The sequence below is a fragment of the Canis aureus genome, chromosome 22 (assembly GCF_053574225.1).
Source record: "Canis aureus isolate CA01 chromosome 22, VMU_Caureus_v.1.0, whole genome shotgun sequence".
Classification (NCBI taxonomy): domain Eukaryota; kingdom Metazoa; phylum Chordata; class Mammalia; order Carnivora; family Canidae; genus Canis; species Canis aureus.
This window is the reverse complement of record NC_135632.1, coordinates 49,004,943-49,031,004: the sequence shown is the minus strand read 5'-3', so window position 1 is coordinate 49,031,004 and position 26,062 is coordinate 49,004,943. Positions and strand designations below refer to the sequence as shown.

Sequence of the window (26,062 nt, the reverse complement as noted above, 5' to 3'; positions counted from 1 at the left end):
AAAAGTTGTTTTCTAGTATTAGCAGACTGATACTTTAGCAAAATACAGTAAAAATCAATTAATATAAAGCTAAAATAGGGGTATCTGTGTGGCTTAGTCGGTTAAACACCTGACTCTTGGTTTTAGCTCAGATCATGACCTTCAGGTCTTGAGATGGAGCCCTGACTTGGGTTCCACTCCCAATGAGGAGTCTCCTTAAGACTCTCTCCCTCAGGGCGCCTGGGTGGCTCAGTTAGTCAAGCATCTGCCTTTTACTCAGGTCATGATCCCAAGGTCCTGGGATCAAGCCCCGCATCCCCTGGGATGGAGCCCCAAATCAGGCTCCCTACTCAGCGGGAGTCTGCTTCTTCCTCTGCCCCTCCCTGGGCTCATGCTCTCTCTCTCTGTCTCTCTCACACATGGTCTCTTTCTCTCAAATAAATAAATAAATAAATAAATAAATAAATAAATAAATAAAATCTTATTTAAAAAGCTAAAATAAAGATATTTCAAATACAAATACTAGTTTTGTTAAATTAAATAAACATAAAATTCCCCACCAAATTATTGTGAAAACTTCTAAAAACATCCTCTCAGTGTATCTATGTGTCTTGTTGCAGACTAACAACAAAAGTTACAAGTGGACAAGTGCTAGAAGTATTTATTGAGCAATCTTCTAGCACTTTTCCTCATCATTATAACATCGCTGTTGTTTTGTGGCAGGCAGGAGCTCCTTGCCAATACTGATCACTCACCTGCAGGGGGAAATCAGGCATAAGACCTGAGCTTGCTGTTTGTTAAGTGTGTCACCTCAAAACAGACCCATGCCCACCCTGAGTTTGATAACGAGCTGGCTTTATTTCTGGTGAACTTCAAGCCTGGCCATCTCAGGAGCCACGCCCACCAGCCAAATGGGCTGTTTACAGGCCCCAGTCTAATGAGAACTAAATGCAGGTTTTGTGTGTCTGCAATGGTGTTTATTTTCTCAGGGAAAGGCAGAGCTGTTAGAGCTTTCAGCTCTTGGACAGGAATTCTGGTTTCTGGACTTGGCTGAGTATACAAACGGTTACCGTATTCGATGCCCTGTAGATTAAACATTTAAACTAGCTGTGTCATTATAAGGAGTGTGTATGTGTTACAAGACTGTCTTCACCTGGGATTTTATTCCCTTTTGCACATTTTATTAAAAGATCTTATTTATTTATTCATAGCAGACACACAGAGAGAGGCAGAGAGACACAGGCAGAGGGAGAGCCTGAAGGGAGCCTGATGTGGGACTAGATCCTGGGACCCCAGGTCACACCCTGAGCCAAAGGCAGATGCTCAACCACTCAGCCACCCAAGTGTCCCTGCACATTTATTTTTATAGTGAACATCCACTTTTGTGATGAGGGAACTGCTTCCATTGGAGAAGAGTCATCTTGGGAGAGTGGGCCACAGAAGGGTTTGGAGCTGGCCCCAGGTGGGTTTGGATAACAGCTCTTCCTTGGGGCTGATTGGCCACTCCACATGCCTTTCTATGGCAGGACGCAGGTGCTATGTGTACAAACTGGAGCAAAACTGCCCCAAACACCAATGGCAACTCTATAAACCAGGTGCCTCAAAGGAGACAGAAGCAGTAGATGATGCAGTGGAAGGAATGGCTGGCAAGCAAGGTGAAATTTTAAAGGAAGCGTGCATTTCCAGTTGGTGGGAATGCTCAATCATATGAAAGGCTGCAGACATCTGCCTTGGCTTCACAGCATGCGAAGGTTCTGGTGGCCTTGTATTTTCAGTGTGAACATGGGGAGTGGAGTGCTGTGAGTAGAGGAATGTGTTGAAACGAGGAAGAGGGTGGGGAGCAGACAATTCATTCTCAAATCTCTGGGGCTCATGAAGAAGACTAGGCAGAGACATAGGACGCAGCTGGAAGAGGATCAAGGGACCACAGAGATTGTGTGGCTTCGTTTTGTTTGCTTGCTCGCTCTTGTTATCTGAAGGTGGGAGAGACTTCAGTCTATGTAAAGCAACAATGGGAAGGCTTCAGAAAAGAAGGGAAAATGAACTATTTTCTTGACTTCCCTGAGTCTTACTTGGCTCATATGAAACCATGGATACTAGTTTCACGAATTCCACTGTGGGCTTCCTGCAGGTGCCTCATGTAGGATGGGACCTGTGACATGAATGGGCTCAAGGAGTGTTATTCTTTCCCTTTTACCTTCATTCTGGTCTAGGAGGGCATTCAGGCCCCCTCGTTGATGGGATCTAAGGGGCTCTGTGCATGACTCTGTCTCCCTCCCTGCTTCCTTGTAGGTTGTTGACTCTAGTGCCTATTACAACAAGTAACCAAAGGCACTCTCTGACTTATAACTCTCTGTTCCTTGAGTGAGAAGTTGGTCTTTGCCAGCAGATGTCGCAGGTTCTGGAGACCAGAAGCTGGAGTCACAGCTGCCTTACTCCTCCAGGGATTTCTTGACTCTCTGTACTGGGGCCTGGCTACTCACCCTCCTTCCCTTAGGCCCTCAGGATGTGGGACTTCCCTACCCTTACTGCACAATATTTTTTCATTTCCTTGTGAGCTACTGGTGCCCACTCCAAACCCCCTGGTAGAACCTGCCCCTACATCTTGCCTCAGGAGCTCCTCTGCTGAGGTCATGACAGGGTCCCTGTCCCTAATTTCCCCTCTTGACCTCTGCAGGCCCAGAGAGCCTCAAGGCATGGGTTCCTTGGAAGTTAAGACTTAAAAGAACTCCGGGATCTGATGAGTTTGGTATCTGAGATTCTGGAGGCTTAGAGGGGTCAAGACTACTATGAGGACTATCCTATTCAAAGTTGGCATTGTATAGATATTTGAAGATTGGCTGAACATATTCGGTCAGATTCTCTAGAAGCAGAGCCTATTCAGATGGTATTCAGATGTGGTTTATTGAGGGAAGAAGCAGATAGGGAAACAGAATAGGTGAGGGGAGGATAGGCTGTGACCTCAGTGGCATTCTCCCTTTGCCTGATCTCATGAATTGTGCCACAGGGTGGGTCCCACTTGGAAGCAAAGAGGCCAGCCCTGAGTTCCTCCATATGCATCTGTCATTGGTTAGTGGGGCTTAAGTGGCAGGGTGTGCATGTGGCACCCAAGTGAGGCTCCCATTCTACCAAAGGCACCTCTCCCGAGAAGGGGATAGCAGACACCATTGGCACCATTGGCTGCCAATGCTTACAGCAGCTGGGGGAGGGGTGCAATGGCCTGGGAAAGGGGACACAGAGAGGACATAAACAGCACCCACTACTCCAGTGGAGAACACAGTTCTTTAGTAGACCAATTCTGGAGAGCAGCAGTTGTTTTTTAATCCATTAGTAAGTTAGGGACTGGCCTGGATGAGCTTGCCAAAATTTAAAAGTTGTAATGATGAGCAAGAATGAACCCTTGGGGTGCCTGGGTGGCTCAATCAGTTAGGCATCTCCCTTTGGCTTCAGGTCATGATCTCAGGGTCCTGGGATTGAGCCCTGAGTCTGGCTCTTTGCTCAGCAGGGAGTGTGCTTCTCCCTCTGCCCCTCCCTTCTGCTCATGTATGGGTTTTCTCCCTCTCTCTCTCTAATGAATGAATGAGTGAATGAACCCTAGGGGCATGTACACCTGGGTGGGTGGAGTTGGGTGATGCAGGAAGGTGCCTGGCTCACATGCTGCCTAGCTTGTGTGTTCACTGCAGTTAAGATCCAGCCTCAAGTGGTGGTAGCAAGCTCTCTCCCCTAAGTACAGTGAGTTTGTCCTTGACCATTAACTTAAGTGGGTGAGGACTTATTTGACTTCCATATTTTCCCTCTGCATGTTGTATCTCTCTAGCTTTGGTTTCTAGAGACCAGGTCTGGATCCAGCCATTCAGCCCTCCATTCTATTGCCCAAAACCACACATTTTGGTTTCTCTTCCCACTAGGCAGCAGAAAATATCTGTCATACCTCTCTAATGTTCTCAGTATCTAGCTATAATTGGTTGTTGCCCTAATTACAGAAAAATCTGGAAGCTTTGCTCCCTAAGTATGTATGCAGCAGACTAACATGCTAGGTTTGCTTTCCTTTGAGCTTGTTAGTATGCCGAGTCCCATGTCCATCTTCAAGACTATGTTTTCTCTCTGGTCACCTGTATTCTACAAACAGTCTCGACCTCCCAGCCCTCCAAGAGGCCACTCCTGGCCATGTGCCCCCAGTGATGGTACCCATGGAGCCTCCCTTGTGGCTTTCCCAAGGAGCCTCTGGCTCCCTGGGCACACTCACTGCCCTGGCCACACACTGCCTTCACCACCTGTGCGTGCTCCTGATGTCAGCACTCAGCGGTCAGTGGCCTCTGCCGCAGTGCCAGGCACAGCTGTTCATCCCATCTTTGTGGTTGGCTTGGGAGAGAACAGCTGCTGCAGAGGAACATAGGGCAGATGACCCAGGAAATGAAAGACTCGTAGACTTCCTCTGTGATTTGGCCCTTGTCTCTCCTTTAAAACTTGCCCTGACAAAGGGCATCCGCCAAGTGTTGAGATAGGCTCGGAAAGACTTTAAGACTTTCCACCCCACGCTCCGTGGGTTCTATTTATACTTTCTGGTCTATAATGTCAGGAAAGTGAGTGATACCCAGTTTGACCTCACCCTACCAGCCCCCACCCTCCTACCTCTGAGTCTGACAACAAATAGACAGCTTCTCTTCTTCCCTTCCCCGGCCTGACACAGCTGTAGAAACAAGTTAGGCACTGAGCTGTCAGAAAACCAAACACTTGCTCCATGCCATCTCTGTCCTGAGAGCAATTTTTTTTGTTGCTTTTGTCTACTTTCTTCAACAACTTGATTGAGGTCTACTTTGCGTACAGTGAAGTGCCCCTTGCAACTACAAAAATCTCTGAGTTGTCACAGGTTTAAACAACCATGAAACCACCACCACAACCAAAATAGAGAACATTTCCATGAGAGGTGTTTGACACATACTGTCTCCTTTAATCTGCACCAAGCTGAGGGCAGAAATGCCTAGCTTTAAATTGTAGATAGGAAAACAGAGGTAGAGAGAAGTTCAGTAACTCACCTGTGTCACAGAGCCAAGAGGCAGCAGGGCCAGAATATAAAAGCAGGCACTTTTGCTGTCTCGTTCCAACATCTGTTTCTTCTGTGTGCTTCCTCCAGGGGCCTGTGAAGCCCAAGGAGAGCAAAGCAACGGGGCAGTGCAAGACCCCCATGAACTAGTTGTTCTCTCAGTGTTCCTTTGCTCTTTTATCTCACTTCTAAAGCCCTCTCTTTGTTTTCTTAAGTTAACATCAATTTCTGTTTGTCTTCGTGTTTTGGATTGAACTTCCTTCACAGAATAAAGCATGAGAACTGCAAGTGATTTAGAATTTCCTTGTCAGTATTGCCATATTTGTTCAGAGGTTCATTGAACCAGTGGTTATTTCTGGCTCCTCTGGTTGTCTTTTTCAGAATTACTATTTTTAAAGACTATGTAGCCAAGACTAGAGGGAAAAGGTATGTGTGGACTTCTGGAAATGCAACAATGTGGAAGGAGATGGAAAGTGGCAAGCCTCCTCCTTTTACTGGAGTCCTCTCCATCTGTGCTCTTCCGTTTTCCTGAAGTAACAGTGAAAAATAAACACCCGGGGATGACCTGATTTTTTCCCCATGAAGTTTACATTTTCTGGACTTGTTGGTTTCATCAGAAGGCCCCGTGTTGTGTTAGCACAGATCTCAGGGAGAGCGTGGGAGAGGGGAGAAGGCAAGAAGGAGGGCTGGATGATTAAGGAGGGTGTGGACACAGGAAAGCAGAGGGGAGGTGAGAGAACCAGCACCTTAGCAGGCACAGAGCTGGGCATTTTGAGCTTGTGGGCAGAACTTAATGTGGGGTTGAAATTCAATGAATAACAAACTTTACTCTTAACTCATGAGAAGAAAAACAGGCGTGGGATAATGTTCCAGGGGTAGACTATTGGTAAACAGTTGGTGTTCTTGTCCCTATTTCACAGGTTTGGGAAAACTGTGACATGGTGAAAACCTGTTTCTGAGTTGGGATATTGGTCTGAGAACCTGGGGAGACAGGAAGCACTTGGTCTGAGGCCTCAGGCTGCCCAGAGATGCTCTAGGCTCAGGGGACTCTGAAGGCAGAACCTACACACACACACACACACACACATACACACACACACATACACACACCTCATACTGTCACACTGATCATAAGGGTCCAGTCAAGGGAGGTCTACCCACAGCCACAGTGGACTGACCTTTCCCAAATCCTTAGCTCTAACATTCTACATGAGACTTGTGATTCCTGCGAGACAAGGAGAGGAGTGGGGTGAGGGGAGAAGACATGGCTTGGGTACTGCCCATATTCTATGTGCTTGTTGACCTCATGATATATTTAATTAAGCTCATGGGGTAGATTATATAAGAAAAGGAATGCAGCAGACATTGATTATGCCCAGTGCTGGAACTAGGAGCTCCTTCCCTATTCTCTGCTACTGTCACTAATCAAATAATGCCCTGCTTGATGGACTTCCAGACCGAGTCAAGCTTTCTCAGAATGGGCTCCTACCATTCACTAATTCACCTTGTCACTGACTCATTTGTACACTCAGCAAATGTTTAGAGAGTGTCTGCTAGGTGCCAGGCAGCATGATATGTGCAGGGTATGCAAAGGCAGAGTTCCTTGTTCTCAGGGTTCATGGGCTGGGAGGGGCTTGACATGCTGTGCTGTAAGAGTAGGGTGGTTGTACCCAGTGCATGGATGCATGCTGCTGCCGTCATTCCCGTGCATAACACATGATTCCCAAACAAGATCATTTAAGGTTTAAGTCTCAAGCACCATCAAGGTCTACATTGGAGTTACCCTGTCCATGTTAGGATGAGAAGTGTCTCCCAAATATCCCTAGCCAATCCCCATTCATAAATACCTTCCATTTTACCAATGAGAGCCCATTTCTAATATGTACCATCATAGTTACTAGGCCACTAATTTTGCCAATAGCCGTTTCAGATATCCAGGGCACTAATTAGGCTACCTGTGATTTTGAGCAAGACACAGATAATAGAGGTACTTACAGTAGGCACATCTAGAGGGTGAGTTTCCCAATGAGAATGCTAACTGTAAACTCCTGGACTATGAATTCTTAGTTGGAATGTCAGCAGCAACTGGTTTACAGCTTAATGTAAGTGACACATGCGTAACATCAAACAATGTTTTCTCAAATATTTCAAAGTACCAGCATCTTAAGAAGAATGAATGCCTACTGTATTTATGTTGAGTGACAACCTAACAACGTGTAATATTGTTGATTTATATGGAAAACACTCCTAGTGTTACCTTCCAGTCATTGCTTTCCTAAGAATATCCAGACTTCATGACCATAAGCTATGTTTTCCCTATTTAAACTTTATTCAGTGGAAGCCTGAAGGATGTACTCTTATGTATGGCATCCTTTGTCCAACATTATGTCTGTGAGACACACCCATGTTGTTCCATGAAGCTGTAGTTCATTCTTCTTCCTTGCTGTGGAATATTCCATGCTACTGTTGATGAACATTTTTGTTGTCTCAGGTTTAGGGCTATTATTAATTACACTAATTTAATAAATAAATAAACAAATCATGAATTCCTGGGATAAACCTAACTTGATGTGATATATTATCCTTTTAATATAATGCTTATACAGCCTATCAATACAAATATATTACTAGTTTCTATTTGTCAATATTTTATTTATGATTTTTGCATCTATGTTTAGTGAGAATGGTCTGCAAAACTACTTTCTTGTCATGTCCTTGCCAGGGTTTGGTACCATGGTTACAGCAGATGTATAAAATAAGTTGGGAAGTATTTCCTCTTTTTCTGCTCTCTGGGAAGAGTTTGTGTAAGATTGGAATTATATTCCTGAATATTTGATAGAATTCACTGACAAAGTCACCTGTGCCTAGTTTTCTGTGTGTAGTGAGATTCAATTTCATGAATAGTTAATGGCATATAAAATGTTTCTATTCTTGTGGCATTTCTGATGAGCTTCTTCTAGGATTTTATCTATTTCATCAGAATTTTTTATTTGGGCCACCTGGCTGGCTCCGTCAGAGGAGCATGTGACTCTTGATCTCAGGGTCATGAATTTGACCTCCATGTTGGGTATAGATATTACTAAAAGAAAGTAAATAAACTTAAAAAAATAAAATAAACTTAAAAAAAGAATTTGGGGGGGGCATAAATTTGTTATAATCTCTCCAAATATCTGAAAGATCTTTGGGGATGCTTCTCTTTATTCCTGATGTTTTCATTTGTGTCCTCTCTAAATGTTTCTGAAGTAGTCTTGCTAGGGTCTTATCAATGTTTTGAGCTATCAATCAGTAGTTCTTTTCCAAGAACGAGATTTTGGCTACATTGATCCTTTATTGCATGTTTGGTTTTTATTTTATTAATATCTGTTCTTTTATAATCTCCATTTATTTATTTATTTACTTACTTACTTACTTACTTATTTACTTATTTGAGTAGGCTCCATGCCTGGTGTGGAGCCCAGCACAGGATTTGAACTCACAACCCTGAGATTAAGACCTGAAATGAGATCAAGAATTGGGGCTTAACTGACTGAGCCATCTAGGGGGCCCTCCTTCCTTTACTTTCTTTGTGTTTAACTTATTCTTCCTTACCCAGCTTTCTGAAATCAATGTGATATTTAGTCTTTTCTTTTTTAACATAGATATAAAACTATAACTTCCCCTGTTAGCATAGTGTTTGCTACTTCCTACAAGTTTAGGTATGTCACTTTTCATTATCATTCAGTTAGAATATTTTTTAATTTCCATTGTAATTTCTCCTTTGACCCATGAGTTATTTAGAAATATTTTGTTTAATATCTATGCAATACAGGCATTTTCTAGTAATTTTTTGTCTAATTTCACTATGGCTAGAGAACTTAATCCTTTAAAGTTTGTTGACATTGTATTTATGTTCAACTTTGTAAAAGTATTCTATGTTTATTTGAAAAGAATGGATGTAATCTATATATTTCAAGTAGACCACATTTATTAGTTAAGCATGTTTTCCAGATATATATTCTTAGCTGTTTGTCTGCTTGCTCTTATTGTTAGTGATAGAGGTATTTATGATCTATGATTTAGGATACTATGATCATGGATTTATGTGGGGGTTTTTTTAGTTCACATATTTTTAGGTTCATGTATTCTGAAGCTCTGTTAAGTACATATTTAAAAGTTAATATCTTCCTGGTAATTGAAACATTTATCTTTATGAAATGACCTTCCTTATCTCTAGTATTGCTTTTTTGGCTTAAAGTCTTCTTTGCTGGTTTGTCTTTCCATAGTATATATTTTTTCATTACTTTTACTTTCACCTCCCTATATGGTTCTATTTAAAGTATATCTCTTGGGACACCTAGGTGGCTCAGTTTGGTGTCTGCCTTTGGCTCAGATCATGATCTTGGGGTCCTGGGATTGAGCCCCACTTTGGGCTCAGTGGTGAGTCTGCTTCTCCCTCTCCTTCTGCCCCTCCCCTTCCCTTCTTCCCCCTGCTCATGCTCACACACTCTCTCAAATAAAATCTTTTTTATTTTTTATTATTTTTTAAAATTTTATTCATCCATTCATGAGAGAGATAGAGAGGCAGAGACATAGGCAGAGGGAAAAACAGGCTCCTCGGTGGGGAGCGTGATGTGACGCTCAATCCCAGAACCCTAGGATCATGACTTGAGCTGAAGGCAAACACTCAACAACTGAGCAACCAGGTGCCCCTGTTCTGTAAATTCTTTCTTCTAAGTTAGGTTCTTTGCCTTTTTTTTTAATTTTTATTTATTATTTATGATAGTCACACAGAGAGAGAGAGAGAGAGAGAGAGAGAGAGAGGCAGAGACACAGGCAGAGGGAGAAGCAGGCTCCATGCAGGGAGCCCGACGTGGGATTCGATCCCGGGTCTCCAGGATCGCGCCCTGGGCCAAAGGCAGGCGCCAAACCGCTGCGCCACCCAGGGATCCCGGTTCTTTGCCTTTTACATGCATCTTCCTTTCATCCAGAAGAGGGAATGGTCGCTAGAAGGGGATGACTCAGCTGAAGGCATATGTAGTTTTACTTTTGTTTTTCTGTTTGCTTTAAAATATCTGGGCTCTGCTTTGTCTTCAGAAAGGTTAAATGCCCTATGTTGAGATTTATTTCACCTGCACAAGGTGAAGAAGTCCCAGCGTTTTGGATTCCATCAAGAACTATCAGCCCTGCTGGTTACTGGTCTGTTTCTCGCCATCTGCTTGGCTTCTGCCTGAGATTTGCTGACTCTTCAGTACAGTTTTTGGAGGGTGAGGACGGCTACCCGTCTCTAACCTGCCCTTCTCTACTCTGCTCCAGAATCTTCTGTTTCTCCTCTGATAACGAGATTTTGAAACTTGTTGCAAAATATTATGTCCTTTACCATGCATGGTGGTTATTTGTAAAAACTTTTCCTGATGTTTAATACAGTTTCTGCATTTAAAAAAATTCATATTCATCAAGCCCAGTTGTATGTGTGTGTATGGCATGCATGCACACACCCACACACATACTTTAAAAAATGTGTTGTGGTGTTTCCTCATTTTGAAAGGTATAGGGAAGAGAAAATATGTGATGCTGTTTCAGCTGGGCCACTTGAATATTTTAAAGCCTGGCATATAATCCACCCTAGTAAAAAAGTAATCTTTGTTTATGCCCCTGGTGATATACTTAAGTGGAGTGTGAGCAATGAGGTAGAAGAAATACACTGGGCACACTTGGGTGGCTCAGTGGTTGTGTGCCTTCAGCTCAGGTCCTGATCCTGGGGTCCTGAAATCGAGTTCTGCATTGGGCTTCTCCCTCTGCCTATGTCCCGGCCTCTCTCTGTGTGTCTCTCATGAATAAATAAATAAAATCTTTCAAAGAAAAAAAAGAAAGAAAAAAATACTCTGAGGTACTGGAAGATTTTGAGAATCCCTCACTCATACTTTTTAGCTGCTGCCTGTTTGGGTTGAGTTCTGCTTACCCATGGGCCACATCAGTCTTGGCCTCTGCTGGGGCTGTAAGGAGATGGCCGTGAGAACCATGAGAGAACACTCCCACCCTACTACCTGCCTTCACGCTGGCCTCTGCCAGCTGCCACTCTGGCAAAACTCTGCAAATATTGGTTCCTTTAGCCCTTACACACAATGGTCAGTGAGCAACAGCTGATGAAAGACAGAAAATAAATGCAGTGCCAGAATTTAACCAGAAATGATAAGAACTTCCATGGAATGAAACAGAACCATTTGTGGGCTCTCAACAGTTTGGTGTCTTAGGGCTGCAATGAAGCAACAAAGAAATACTCCCTAGTAAAATAATGTGTGGTAAGAGGCCCTCCATTGCAGATCGTGCATGAGGTAATAGGCTGTGATTTCAAGTGGGGGAAAGCTTCTTGAGGAGAAATGGTCTTGGAGAGACCTGCTTCCTGCCTTTCCCCATCATGAAAGGGGGCTGTGTTCTAGCTGAGAACACAGGCGTATTCATCCCCAACAGCAGAACCTCTGGGAGACAACTGGCATATGTATATTGTTTTACAAACATATTAATTTTTTCCGCAATGCCATAAAATACATTCTATTAAAAAAAATAAAAAACAAGTTGGGTACAGCAGATTTGAGGCAAAAAATGACCTGTCAGCTGTGTGCTATGCTGAGTTTCTTTGCATTAGGACTAACTTTTGGTGGAGAGGGCTCACTTCCCTGCCTCATGAAGATGAATCTGCTAGCAGTGGGGAGGGAGTTTTCCTAGGGCATTCTCTTACTGCAGTCAGGGCAGGGATACCAAGGGGAGGCTGGGAGGAGAATAGGTGTTCTCACAGGCTGGGCTGCGGACTGGCTGGCTCATCTGTGAGTGCAAGATGTGTGTGTGTGTGTGTGTGTGTGTGTGTGTGTGTGTCACACTCCCGTGTATATGTCTGTATTCAAGTATTGCTTCAATGGTGGCATCTCTCAGAGGTGTTATAAGAGTCTATGAATATATGTAATTAATTCCTCAGAAATCGGAAATGAGCCCAAAGTCCCCTTGTGTTTTGGGCACTGTGCCCCTGAACTAGATCTTAGCTCTGAGCAGTTGTGAGGCAGGGATCCCGAGATTCCTGAGGTCTGAGTAGATGTTCCTCCCTGTTTCTCCCAGGGCCAGTTAATCTTTCACTCACTCAAGAATACCTACAAGAATACTCATTACAGGCTGGCTGCTGTTCTGCTCCAGGGGTCCCTGTCCTTGAGCCAGCTCATGGCTAGTGTATTCGGTTTTTCTGTATAATAAACTACCCCCCAAAACGGAATGGCTTAAACAACCCTCATTTATTTGGGTGCAGCTTTCGTGTAAGCAGTTTGGGTTGGGCTTAGCCAGCTCGTCCTTCTGGCCTTGGCTGGGCTCACTCGGATGAATGTGGTCAGCTCCCAGGCTGACGGGAGCTGGCTGGTTTAGCATGGGTTCAGTTGGGACAGTTTGCCTCTCCTCCACATGGCCTCTTATCCCTCAGTAGGCTATCCCAGGCTTGTTCCGCTGGCAGCTGGCAGGGTGCAGAGAAAGAGAGAGCGAGTGAGAGTGCACATGCAAGGTTTTCACTGTACTCTGGGCCAAAGCAAGTATAGGCCAGTCCCAAGCTGCGAGCTGGAAAAAGAGGCACCCTTCTCGAAGGGAAGAGCTACACAATCACATTGCAGAAGGCCTTTATGCAGGAAAGATGGAGAATTGTGTTTTTTGTGATCACCTTTCCACGGCAGTCAGTACATACATACACGTTCAAGCCAACAGTAGAACTGCAGGGAGGTCAGAGATTTAAGTCATGGCTTTCTTAAAAGTCCAGCTGGATCCCATATGACTTGTTTGGGTAAATTTTAGAGAAACATTTTGTCCTAGCTAGTGGCTTTTGTTTCATTTTGTTGTGTTTTTAAGAAAAGATGGTACTTAAATGCAAAACCCAGTCTTTATCCGGCAGGATGGGTGAGAATGTGTGCATACAAAAGCTTTGCCATGAAACCTGGAAAGTCTCAAGACCTTGGAATTCTGCCCCCTATGCTCCATGAGGGCAGGAACTGCGTGTCCCGTTCCACAGTGACTCAGAGCCCTTGCAGTGTCAGATAAATAGTCAGTGCACTCAGTGAAGCCCGTGGAGTGGTGGAGTAGGTGACTGCACTACTTGGAATGGCAGTGCAACAGAGAATGAGGCATTACGACACAAAAGTGAGTGGGCCAGCCTGCCCAAACCCTAGGGGCCTGTGTCGGAATTCTGTAATGCTCCTAAGAATGGTCCAGCCACCGATGTGGTTTCTGTCTAGGGATTGTGAACGGGACATCATAGGGGGTGGAAGGGTCTCCTGAAATAATCACTAGGCTATCTTTTTCCTTCTTTCTTTTTTTTTTAAGATTTAATTTTTTTTAAGGTTTTATTTGTTTATTCATGAGAGACACACAGAGAGAGGCAGAGACATAGGCAGAGGGAGAAGCAGACTCCCCGCAGGAAGCCCGATGTGGGACTCAATCCCAGACTCCAGGATCACGCCCTGAGCCGAAGGCAAACGCTCAACCACTGAGCCACCCAAGCATCCCTAAGTTTTAATTTTTAGGTAACCTCTACACCCAACGTGAGGCTCAAACTCACAACTGTGAGATCAAGAGTCACATGCTCTATTGACTGAGCCAGCCAGGTGCCCCTTGGCTATCATTTTCGAAGTGTAAAATATGACATGCATTTTACATTTATCAGAGATGTCCGTTTGTTATCTGCCGTTTTTGCATTTTTGACTGAAGACACAAGTAAAGTGAATGGGCTTAAATATTAGGAACAGGTCAGAAAGAACTTTTAAATGTATTTGTAACTCTCAAGTCATTAAGGAAGCAAAATCTGGAGTCTTGTAAGAAATAAGCCAAATGCCCACTAATCCAGTTTCAGAGCCCAGGAATGTACCACATGCCCCCTCCACATTCCATCTAGACCTTAGTTCTGGAGCTCCTTGCATTTATGCTTTTCAAGTTGCAAAGAGAAATGGGAAAAGACTGCTAAGATCTATTTCTTCCCACAGAACACTTCTCACACCAACAGCCAATTCTCCATCTCTGGACACCAGCTGGGTGTCCTGTCATTTAATTCAATGCTAACAGTAACTACTCAGTTAGTGCAGACCCCATAGATTAAGCACTCAGCCCCACAGACTGCACCCACTTCAGACCCCAGTTCTACATCCTGAGCCTCCTATAATTCTGATCAACTAGCTCTAAATTGGGGACTCTCACAACCATCCTCTCAGACTCAGTAATTTGCTAGAAAGACTCACAGAACTTAGGAGAGCACTTAACTTACATTTACCAATTTATTATAGAGGATATTATGAAGAGTACAGATGAACAATTGGATATAGAGATATAAAGGGCAAGTCTGGAAGGATCCCAAGTACAAGAGCAACTGTCCCATGAAATTGGGGTGAGCTCCTCTCCCAGCACATGGATGCATTCATCAACCTAGAAGCTCTTTGAACCCTGTAGTTTAGGGGGTTTATGGAGATTTTGTTATTGAGGCACGATTGATTCAACCGTAGCCTTTGGTGATTGACTCTCCCTCCAACCTCCTTCTCCCTCCTCCGAGGTCAGAGTCTGGGGCTGATCAATTGATTAGTTCCTCTGGCAGCCAACCATCTGGATGCTGTCTAGGGGGTCACATGATTAGCATAAATTCAGGTAAGGCTGAAAGGAGTTTGTTACGAATAACAAAAGATATTCTTATCACTCCTAGTGCTTAGGAAATTCCAATGGTTTTAGGAGCTCTGTACCAGGAACCAGAGGCAAAGACTAAACATATATTTCTTATTTCTTATATCAAAGCCCTAGGGAGGCTTTCTATTTTAATAATTAAGTATGACTTCCATCCATTGAGAATGGGGAAATCCCAGTGGGGCTGCTCTTTTCCCAGAACACAGCTCCTTGAGCCTTCCTGACCTACTGTCTTTAAATTTTGGTGTCCTAACTGTGGGGCTCTTTGTTTATTCTCACTCAGCAGGATTTAGGACATTTCACAGCATAGTCTCAAGCTGTCTTACAAAGAGCAAATCTGTTTCAAAAGATACTTTTTTCTTTTCTTTTTTTTTTTTTTTTGACAAGGACAGAGAGGGAGCTAGCACAAGCGGGGGGGGGGGGGGGGGGGGGGGAGGGGGTAGCAGAGGGAGAGGGAGAACCAGGCTCTCTGCTGATCAGGGAACCCAAGGTAGGGCTTGATCCTAGGACCTTGGGATCATGACCTGAGCCAAAGGCAGAGGCTTAACTGACTGAGCCACCCAGGAACCCCTAAAAGATGCATTTTTAATTAAACGTGACATACAGGGGATCCCTGGATGGCGCAGCGGTTTGGCGCCTGCCTTTGGCCCAGGGCGCGATCCTGGAGACCCGGGATCGAATCCCACATCAGGCTCCCGGTGCATGGAGCCTGCTTCTCCCTCTGCCTGTGTCTCTGCCTCTCTCTCTCTCTCTCTGTGACTATCATAAATAAATAAAAATTAAAAAAAAATAAACGTGACATACATATACATCATAAGGGAATAGATCAATTAATTATCATTTAAGAAACAAAGAAATTGGCCACCACACAGGTCAAGTAGAATGTTGGCAGGATCTCCAAAGCTCTGCTTGTCCCCAGACTTAGTCATTACCCCTTCTCTCTATCCACCAACCTGACCTTTAACATCATAGATTAGCTTTGCCTAGTTTTGCGCTTTATGTAAATAGAATCACACAAAGTGTGTTCTTTTATGTCTGGCTTCTTTTGCTCAACATTATGGCTGTGAGATGTGTTGCTATCCTTGTCAGAAGCAATGAGTGGTTCATTTTCATTAATGTACAGGTTTTCCTTATACAAATATGCTGTGATTTATGTCAATTCTGCAGTTAACGAACATTTGAATCATTTCCAGGTTTTGATTATTATGAACATTCTGTGCATGTCCTTTGGTGCCCAAATACTAGATATCATCAGTTAACATTAGGTCTTGTCATCAGTTAACTGATAACATCTGTTAACACTAATTAATGGCTTAATTTTAGCCATTGTGGTATGATGGCATGACATGTTTTTATGGCTGTAGTTAGCATTTCTCTATTACTAAGGATGTTGAGTACCTATACTCCTGTTTAATGACCGCTTAGATGTCTTTTTTGTGATGTGCCAATTTCAAGTATCTTGCCAACTTTTCGATGGCTTGTCTGCTTATTTAGTATTGATTTGTAGGAGTTCTTTATAAATTCTGGATATAGAGCCTTTGGAGATTGTGTCACAAACATCTTCAAGTCTGTGGCTTGCATTTTAACTCTCTTTATGGTAGCTTTTGATAAACAGAAGTTCCTAAAGTTAATGTAATCCAATTATGTATCCTTGTGTCATTACCACAGTCTTAAAAGTAACTCGGTTTTAGAGTAAATCTTGAAATTTTTTAGATTTCAAGAAATCTTCTTGGTTCTTTGCATTTCCATAAATTTTAGCATCAGTTTGTCAATGCCTTAGATTTTTATTAAGGTTGTTTTAAATCTGTGTAGGTCAGTTTGTACAGAGTTGACAGCTGTTGACAGCTTAACAGTTGTGAGCCTTCCATTACACGACCATGTGTGTCCCTTCATTTAGTGAGGTCTTTAATTTTGCTTGGCAATATTTTGTATCATTCCATGTTCAAATCTGGCATATCTTTTGTTAGCTTTATTCCTAGGTGTTTGATTTTTTTTAACGCTATGGCAAATGGTGTCTTTTAAAATTTTTATATCTGTGTATTGCTGGTATATAGAAATACAGTTGATATTTTACATCGATGAAAGATCCAGTGTCCTTGAGAAACCCATATATTAATTGTAACAGTTTTTATTCTTTGGGTTTGTCTGTGATACACAGTCATATCTTCTATAAATGACAGCTTTATGTCATCTTTTCCAGTCCTGATGCTCTTTATTTCCTTTTCTTATATTCTACCCTGCTGGCTCTGTGACCTCGGACCTAATGAGGTTTTTCCTTCTCTCCTTCCAGATGTGGCTGAGGCACATATTGACTATGAAGATAATTTCCCTGATGACCGATCTGTGTCATTCAGAGAGCTCACGGAGGACTCCCAGACAAAGGCAGAGGAGGACAAAGGTCCAGGAGAGGCATCTGAGGATGCTCCAAAACAGGACCATCTGGTCTCCATTTCTGTGGGGAGAAAAAACATAGCCCAGGATACAGCCTTTGTGCCAACTACAGGCTTGTCCATCGCAGGAAGCAGTGTCCCCACAGATGTGCCAGGATCCCAACTAAACCAGAAATACTTGCTCTGGTTTCCTCCTGAGAACTTCCACAAGCCTGAGCAGGAGAAGGAGATGAATGATAGCACCAAAAAGCAGTTTCCAGCTAGAGATAACCACAGTAGCCTAACACTGGCTCCAAGTGGACCTGAAGCCAAGGTGATCTATAGCAGCACTGATGGTCACACGGGGCCATTGGTGGGCAGGACTGCCAGCAGGAGAGGGGACCCAATGGTGAGCAGCAGTGATGAGTCCTGGTTAGATGGCTACCCTGTGACCGATGGGGCTTGGAGGAAGATAGAGGCAGAAGAGGAGGAAGAGGAAGAAGATGGGGATAAGGGAGATGGGTCAGTAGGGGTGGAAGAAATGGTTCTAGTTACTTCTACTAATCAGCCCATTCCTGTAGAAGTTAAGAAGCCCAGGAATACCACCTTCACACCAAGTGAGGACATGACCCGTAGTTCAGTTCTTCCATCTCAAACACTAGATATGGAAGCTTTGGCTCTCAGACCAAAAAATGTATCTGAGACTGAGAGTCCCAGCAAGGGAGATGATGACTTGACCAAGTACCAGTCAACCGTGGCTTGGAGGTTTGCCACAGAGAAGTCTCCTATGGCCACCCTACCCTATGAACTCATCAGCGCTACCCTGGAGACAGTAACAACTGCTGTCCAGCAGATGCTGAATCACATTCCCTCAACTGTCATGGCGGCCACGCAAACTCCAGTGGAAACCGTTGCTCCTGAGGTCCAGGATAGTTTCCCATACCTGCTGTCTGAGGACTTCTTGGGACAGGAAAGCCCTGGCCCAGGTACAAATGAGGAGCTTCTTCCAACTGTGGAACCATGTATAGGGGATAGGTGTCCCAGCCTCAGCAGAGGCCCTGTCATTGCTGCCATTGTCACCGTCCTGTGTCTGCTGCTGCTCCTGGCAGGTGTGGGGGCAGTGTGGGGCCACCGTAAGTGCCAGCACAAGAGCTCTGTGTACAAGCTGAACATTGGCCAGCGGCAGGCTCGGCACTACCACCAGCAGATTGAAATGGAGAAGGTCTAGCCACCTTCAGAGCAGGCTCTCCCAAAGCCACTTAGGAGGAAATAAACTGTGCCATGTCTCATTGATAAACACTGATAATTCACTAGAGCATGAAACAGGTGGAGTAGGGCTTGTCTTTATTTTTCTCAGGTCTTTGTTCTATAGGCCAAGAAGTGTCTCTGGAGGCACCCAGTAGGATAAGAAGGCTTTGGTGGCATCATCACACACATCAATATCTCCTTAACCAACTGCTCTGGACTGTATTGTGCTAATCCCAGACCTGTGCTCAGGCCCTCATTCCAGTGTGAGTTCAAAACTCACCTCTCACTTCATCTTCTTTTCCTTGTTTTAAGAAAAAAAAAAAAAAAAAAGAATGACTCCACGACCTGAAATTTTTAGAAAAAGTGTGATAAACTGAGCATTTGAGAGCAGTGTTATTTAGGATGTAGATATTTAATTGTTGGGGGTGGGACACAGCAAAATAAGGGGTTATTTCCTTTTAATGTTGTGATGTTGTAAGGGCAAATGAACCAAGAACCAGGGCATAATCTAGAAGCTTTGGAATTTCTTTTTATTTCCTTTTTATTTTTTTAAAGATTTTATTTATTTATTTATTTTTTTGAGAGAGGGAGAGGGAGAGGGAGAAGCAGGCTCCCCACTGAGCAGAGAGCCCGACATGGGACTCAATCCCAGGACCCTGAGATCATGACCTGAGCCAAAGGCAGATGTTCAATTGACTGAGCCACCCAGTGACCCTTGAGGTTTCTTTTTAATAGTTAAAATTGGAGGGGAAAAAAAAGAAATTGGAAAGAATTTAGGACTGATGTTTTGTTGGGGGGGGGGAGGTGAGGAGTAGCAGGACATATCCATCTTTGTTCCCTCCATTTTGTAGGACAGACTATTGTTTTTCTAAAAACATGCGGTTAGTTTTGGGGGTGTCTAAGTGTCTCAGTCAGTTGAGCATCTGACTCTTGATTTCGGCTCAAGTCATGGTCTCAGGGTCCTGGGATTGAGCCCCATATCACATCGGGTTCCATGTTCGGCAGCGGGTCTGCTTGAGGATTATTATCTCTCTTCCTCTCAAAAGAATAAATAAGCACATGCTCGCTCACTCTCTCTCCCAAATGAATAAATAAATCTTTTAAAAAATAAATTTAAAACATGGTTAGTTTTGTACCAGTAAGCAGCATTTTCTTTTAGAAGCAGTGGGCTACTTGTCCTTGACCAGTCTGTGCCTAACAATGTCATAGAATTTTTTTGTTAAACTAACAAAACTCAGTACTTGGTTTTCTCTTTCATGATTAATCATTTTTTTGAACCCAAGTAAGAGGGAATGACATGGGAGGAAAATAAAGTTGTAGGAGGGCCAAGGACTGGGATATCAAGTATGGGCACCTATTCAATGAGAAAGCAGAGGAATTAAAAAGGAATATGAAATGCTATGTGCTGACCTCTTCTGTACTCTTGTGGCAACTGGGAGCTCCATGGAAACAGCATGAATTCAGGATGGACTCCTCCTGACTACTGAGCAACCCATCTCATAGCATCTGGATCCTCTTATGATGGCTCAGCATGCACTGTTTACAGCCGTGGTTCTCAGAGCATGGTCCTCAGACCAGCAATCAACTCACCATGAAGCAGAAGTCCTGGGGGCAGGGCTGAGCCATCCGCGTTTTAAGGAGTCCTCCAGGTGATTCCAAAGCACACTTTATAATATAAATGTAATATAAACTGTGAGCTTTGAACCAGCGGAGGCCCTAGAGGCACAGAAGATGATGAGTAACACCTGTGGCTTGCCTTGCACCAAGTCAGGCATCACTACACGCACCTGTGGCAGCACCGGAAGCTGCCGAAGTGCCATCTCCACTGGCCTCATATGCATTGGCACAGAAATGAAACACATGATTATTTTTATAATATGAGTCATCTTCTTGGAAGTAGTCTTCAGTGGTAAAAAGTGATGAAGCCCGTACATTGATTTTAAGACACAAAGTGTCTAAAGTGGTTTTATGGGGCATGAGAGAGATCCTGATCTTCACAACTGAAAAACTGGTAATGGTGTTTTACCTAAGGAAAAAGGAATTCGCACAACACGTTTTCCACCCTGCCACCTCTTCTTGGTACAAGCTTTGGAAAAATCATAGGCTTAGTAGCTATAAAGGCAGTGCAGCAAAATCAAAGACCCTACTCCCATTATGGGGTAAAATGAAGGCCTGAAGCTACCAGATGGAATATCTGTGGGTCAGATGAAATCTAGAATAAGACTGAAACACTTTCTGCATGTAGCCAAAGCAAAACACTACAGAATAAGTGCCAGAGACTATATATTTATAAATTAGATTCTTTTCTAATCTATTACAAGATAACTTTTCTATCTTTAACTATATAAAATAACCTCCATCTCAACATTGGGATTGTGTTACTCGACTATTATTATGTAATAATCCAAGAACACTGACTTAATACCAATACAAAAATAGGTAATGATAATACAAATGTATTAATAAATTTATTACAGATGCATTAATACATGTATTATTTCATAGATATGAACTACATGAAAACAAACCCAACACATCAGTTTTTAAGTTTTTATTGGTTTGCTTCCATCTAAATTAATGTTATAGGATCTAAAAATGCATATGGAAGGGGAATGATTAAAACATTGTAAACCTAAATTATATGTCATTATGCGTGTCTTAAGACTGGTAAACGTTTAATGTTAATGAAAATTGAGGGTTGTGTGGTCCATTAACACAAAGCTTCTGAGATCTTTAAAATAAATAATTATTTCCCCAAACAGTTGCTAAATGTATCTTGTATCTGGGTTACATCATGATGGTTTAAAAAAATAAGTTTCTCTAGTAATCTCAAAATTTGTGCGTTCATATTTGCTCCAAGACCACCCTCTCGGAGTCTCAGCCCTGTTCGCTCTTGCAGCAGGATTTCAGGGATGTCTGCGGAGCTCCTGCCCCTCCTCCTGCCTCCCTCCTTCTTCCTCCCCTCAACCAAAGACCATACGCTTCACTCTGACAAAAGGCCCAGGTTCAATTGTCAGTGTGGCTCCTGGGCCAGGGGCACAGGCAGGACTTGGCAGCTTGCTAGGAATGCAGAATCCCAGGCCCCTCCCAGACCTGCTGACTCAGACTCTGCTTTTAATAGAGTGCTGGGTGCTGGGTGTGCCAGGGACGTGCAAGAAGTAGAGCCCAGGGCTGATTATCCTCCTCCTGATCAGACACTCAGAGGGATGATTCAAGAGAGATGTAGAGACTAGTCATAAAAGTGTGGGCACGGTTAACAGAAACAGTGAGGGGTGCAGGGCTCTTAGGGGACCGGAAAGAGAGCTTCACGACAAAAACGTCTGGCCTCAAGCAGAACACAGCCACCATCCAAATGTAGCCTGAAGGAAGCAGGGTCCTCCCTGCGATCTCTTGCCAGCACATCCCAGTGGCAATCCCAAAACCAAAGGATAAGGAGCCCAGACAGTGTCGACCATAAGGGCCAAGCCCCTGGGGCCCAGGACAGGCTGAAAAAGAAATCTGGAGAGACAAATGGAGCAATCAAGCTCAGAGAACATCAGCACTGATCCCATCTGCCTGATGTCCCCTTATACTTCTGTGACCACCAGGAGGCCGTCCATGCCTCCCCCGTTACCCAATGTCATGGACACAGTTGTGCCCCACCCAGATCCCCTTCACTCTGCACGTGAACCCATCCTCCAGCTACCCTGCATGGTGGCTGCTAAAATGCTCAAAAATGCCTTCTCATCCAGAGGATGGCCTTCAGCCCCATGGGAGTTCCTCACCCAGGAGTAAGAGCCACCTGTACCCCCCAGGGCAGCCTGGAGCTACGACTGGCATGGGCATACCCGAGGCCTGCCTCCCTGCCTCCGGGTGGGACAGTTCTGGGTAGAATCTGTGCTCCTGAGTTCCCATGGGATCAGGCTAAGGCTGGTCTCCCTCACACCCCAATTCAGAGCATTTCATGCCCACACCAGGCTTCGAAAGCTCTGATCCCCTGCATCTCCACGCCTCCTCATGCCATGCTTCTCCGCTGCATCCTGGGGATTCTTGGGCCAGTTCCAACACCATGCCCGTGTCCCCTACCTGTCCTCACACGGCTGCTGTTTGAACTCTCCACGCCTCCCTGCCCTCACTGCTCCCTCACTCCTTGCACCTGCTTCCTCTGCTCTTTGTCTCCTTTCTGGCCCTTCAGTGACATGCACAGAGCACGGAAGCTGTTAGCGGTCATCCTTGATGGTGTTTTGGTCCTTGTTTGATCACTTCTCAGATGTTGGCAGCAAGGGACCAACCAGCTCTTTAGATCAAAAGTAAGCCCTGGATCCCAAATGTTTTTCCAAGTGGAATCCCAGATCTCCTCTAAAAGAGAACATTCCTGGGAAGAGGAATGAGCCCCTATCTCCTGAAAAGGTGCTCAGCCCGTGAGGCTAGCAAGGATCCCCCTCTGCTGAGGAAGATCCCAGAGTCCTCAGAATAAGGGTTCTGCTTTGCTGGACAGCTGTTAGAAATCTCAGGGACCTGAGAAAACAGAGCTCCTTACAACGGCATCCTCAAATGACTGGGTGTGGCTCAGGTTCACCCAGTAGACAAAACAGTAGAAAATAAGCAAAATAAAACGTTTAATGTGATTTTCTTTAAAAAAAAAAAATCTTTGTTTTCAATAACTTTCCAAGTTCTTATTTCCTGTAAGAGTGAGATTACATACTGCCCTGGCCGAGGGAGGGGAGGGCAGTGAGACATTGGCAACAGTGTTTATAGTCTGGCCTCCTCAAAACCAAGTGATCCTGTACCTCTTGGCCAAATTGCTTATTTCCTTCTTATTCTTTTCTTATAAAGTGGGCCACCAGCATCCTACTGCATTGGCTCCAAGAGAATAGTGAGCCAACACGTTCATTCAGCAAGCCACCAAAGCCAGATATTTGGGGAGAGGCCCCTGGGGGGCAGTGATTGGTGCTGGGGGTCAACTGCTCCCACACCTGGCCTGGAGGTGGAGGGAGAAGCACCCAAGTGTGGAAAAAACCACAGTGCTCCTGACTCGGTGCAGGGACAGGAGTGGGTCAGGCAAGGCAAAGCTGGCTGTTGCGATGTCCTCCGTCTCGGGGAGACACTGCAGGGACAGGGTGGGGAACAGCCCTGCCCCTGGCTGCCGGCACAGGAAGTCCTATGCACAAAACCTTTGGCTGAGGCTTATTTGAGGTTCCTTTCTCGCCACCCCCCCCTTGTATATAGCTTAAACTCTCCACACTAGGTCATTCAAGCCTGCAGTCACCAGAAAAAAGAAGTCGCTGTTCGGAGGATGGCAGATGATCAAGAGCACAGACAGCTGTGATGAAGGATTAGTTGTGGGTTTTTCTCAGGGCCTCGCTACAAACTGGGTAGCAGTTCCATGTGCAAACACTATTAAATGAGAATGTTTTTTCTGGCACCAACCCACCTTTCCCCCCACAGTTTCAGTATTGAATTAAAAAAAAAAAAAAAAAAAAACAACAACCCTGAAGTAGCTTAGGTTTACAGCTCACATTTAAAACTTAAAAACATTATTTCCATAAATGTTGGCAGAAACCAGCCACTGTTTATTCCACCAGCAGTCATAATAAACCCTTCCCCATTGACAATCTAACAGATCATTTCTGTTTGCCACCGAGTTTGGTTCAATAAAATGTTTGTTCTCCTAAAATTCCCTGAGTAAGAACTCCTAAAAGCCTCATTTCCTAAGGCAGCCTTCGTGGCCAGCATGCCCAGCAGCTCTCCTGGGTCCCAGGGGTGGGCATAACAGGTTAGGGCCATCATTAGAGTGGCTCGAAGCTCAGAGGTCAAGGTACATCGTTGAATATGGTATGAGAGAAATTTCAATTAGTCTCTTTTAAACCTGTGTCTATCTATACAGGCCTCCCTCAGCGCTCCAGTTAGTGTAGACACTGAACATTCCTGGGGTCACGGTGGGCAGCCCTTCCCAGAGGATGCCACCTCCCTGGGCTACCCACATGGCAAGATGACTAGACAGATGGCCCCATCCCCGTGGGGGGTCACCTCCCTGCTGCCCTCTATGGAAATGAGTCGAAGGACACCTAAGGCTAGGTCTGGAAACTTCTGCAAAGCTTAAAAATGTGGGGTTTTTTTTTGTTGTTGTTTTTCAAAAGACAGGCCCAACTAATGCTGAACCCATGAAGTCTCAATCCAGGAATCTTCTAGGCTCTTCCAAGAAACACACTCAGGGAGGTGCTGGGTTGAGGTTGTTGAATGTGGTCTGCATACTGGGTTTCATGGTAGGTTTGGAGGAATTGGCCCACCTTTTTTTTTTTTTTTAAAGATTGGTTTGGTTTCCTTTGGAATAAAAAGATTAGTAACCCAGTCCCATAGCTTCCAATCCAAGCAAAGTGCTGACAATGTTGACCATACTGCTCCCAGGGCTTCTTCCTCAGGGGCATTGCCAGGATCGGGGCGGAGGTGCTTTTCAACCACCCTGCCACCCCTGTAAAGAGGCGTCAAGTTCAGTGAGTAAATAAGGACCCCTTCTACCACCACCACCACTCAATCATGTGTGGAGCAACATCATCCACAAAGAGCTCAGCCCAGGCTCAAGGAAGAGGACCAAATGGAAGGTCTGCAGGGCACAAAGAATTGGAGGGGATCAGACTACCCAACCCAGCCTGGTCCCATGTTGGTGTCCTTGGCTGTTCTCACACAACTGGGAGGGACAGCTGTAGCCAGGAGCTCCCTGCTGAGTTAAATGGCTGCCAGGTGTACCATCTCCATGGACTTGGGCGTCTAGGCCAGGGTGGCCACTCACTGGGTTCCTCTCTACTGTAGAGACCTGCCCTATGACCCTCCTCCCTGCTGGTGGAGCGGAGAGCAGGGCAAGGGAAGGAGGAGGATCCCATGACCGTGGGTGGAAGCCAGTAGGATCTAAGTCATGCCCTGACTGGGGGCTGCTGTGGACACAAGTGTGGCCACCACAATGCCAATCACACTGACGCCTTGGCCATATGGCCTACCCAGAGAGTAGGCTCCGTAGGTAGGGCAAGACAGTAGTAGCTTATTGTCAGTGCCCCAGAAGGAGAACATGACAGGAGGATTCTTGTGCAGGTAAAAGAGGAGGTGCTCTAAAGAGAAAGGGATGGGGAGCAGAATGGTGCAGAAGGAGGAACAGAAGGGTGTTCCCAGGAATAGAAGGGCATTCCCAGAGCTTAGACTGGTGAGATGGGGCGGTGGGAGGAGGGGGAAGAAGCCTGGGAAACCAAAAATATATGAGTTTGCCACCCCTAATTACTCACCATCATATTAATGACCCCCAAATTCTATCTCCCTTCATTCCTTTCCATGCCTGTAAGAGAAGTCCTGTCTCCCAAAGGCTGTCCTAGTCCCCTCAGCCTCCTTCCCCAGACCAAGTGGCTTATTGGAGGAGGGAACAAGGTTGAAAAAAGAGAACTCACATTCCAAAACACCACTTTCCTGGGTTTTCTCCAACCTCAACGGTGGCTCCTTCTAGTCTCTTTGGTAGGTTTCTCATTTCCCAGAGAGCCCCAGAGCTCTGACCTTGACCCTCTTCTCTTGCTTCTTAAAATACACATTCCATCTACATGACCCCATCCAGACTCATGGCTTTACACACAATGTACATGCTGATGATCCAGCAGGGGATGGGGAGAGACATGACGTAGAATTCCCTCCCAGACCCCTTCACAGAACTGAGACCCACATCCCCATCCCAGTCCCTCACTGTGTCTATCCCCTGCCAGTGGTCCACAGTCCTTCTGTCCTTTTGCCGGAGAACTGC

At 44.8% G+C, this 26,062-nt stretch overlaps 1 protein-coding gene across 1 annotated transcript in view; it reads left to right on the top strand.

Annotated features, from left to right (window-relative positions):
• Window positions 1–21,065, top strand: part of SUSD5 (sushi domain containing 5) — a 51,315-nt gene extending 30,250 nt beyond the window's left edge. The window contains exon 5 of the mRNA XM_077866070.1: window positions 16,980–21,065. Within this exon, the coding sequence (XP_077722196.1) occupies window positions 16,980–18,286 (1,307 nt within the window). The 3' untranslated portion in view covers window positions 18,287–21,065. The remainder of the gene's footprint in view (window positions 1–16,979) is intronic.
• Window positions 21,066–26,062: the final 4,997 nt, after the last annotated feature.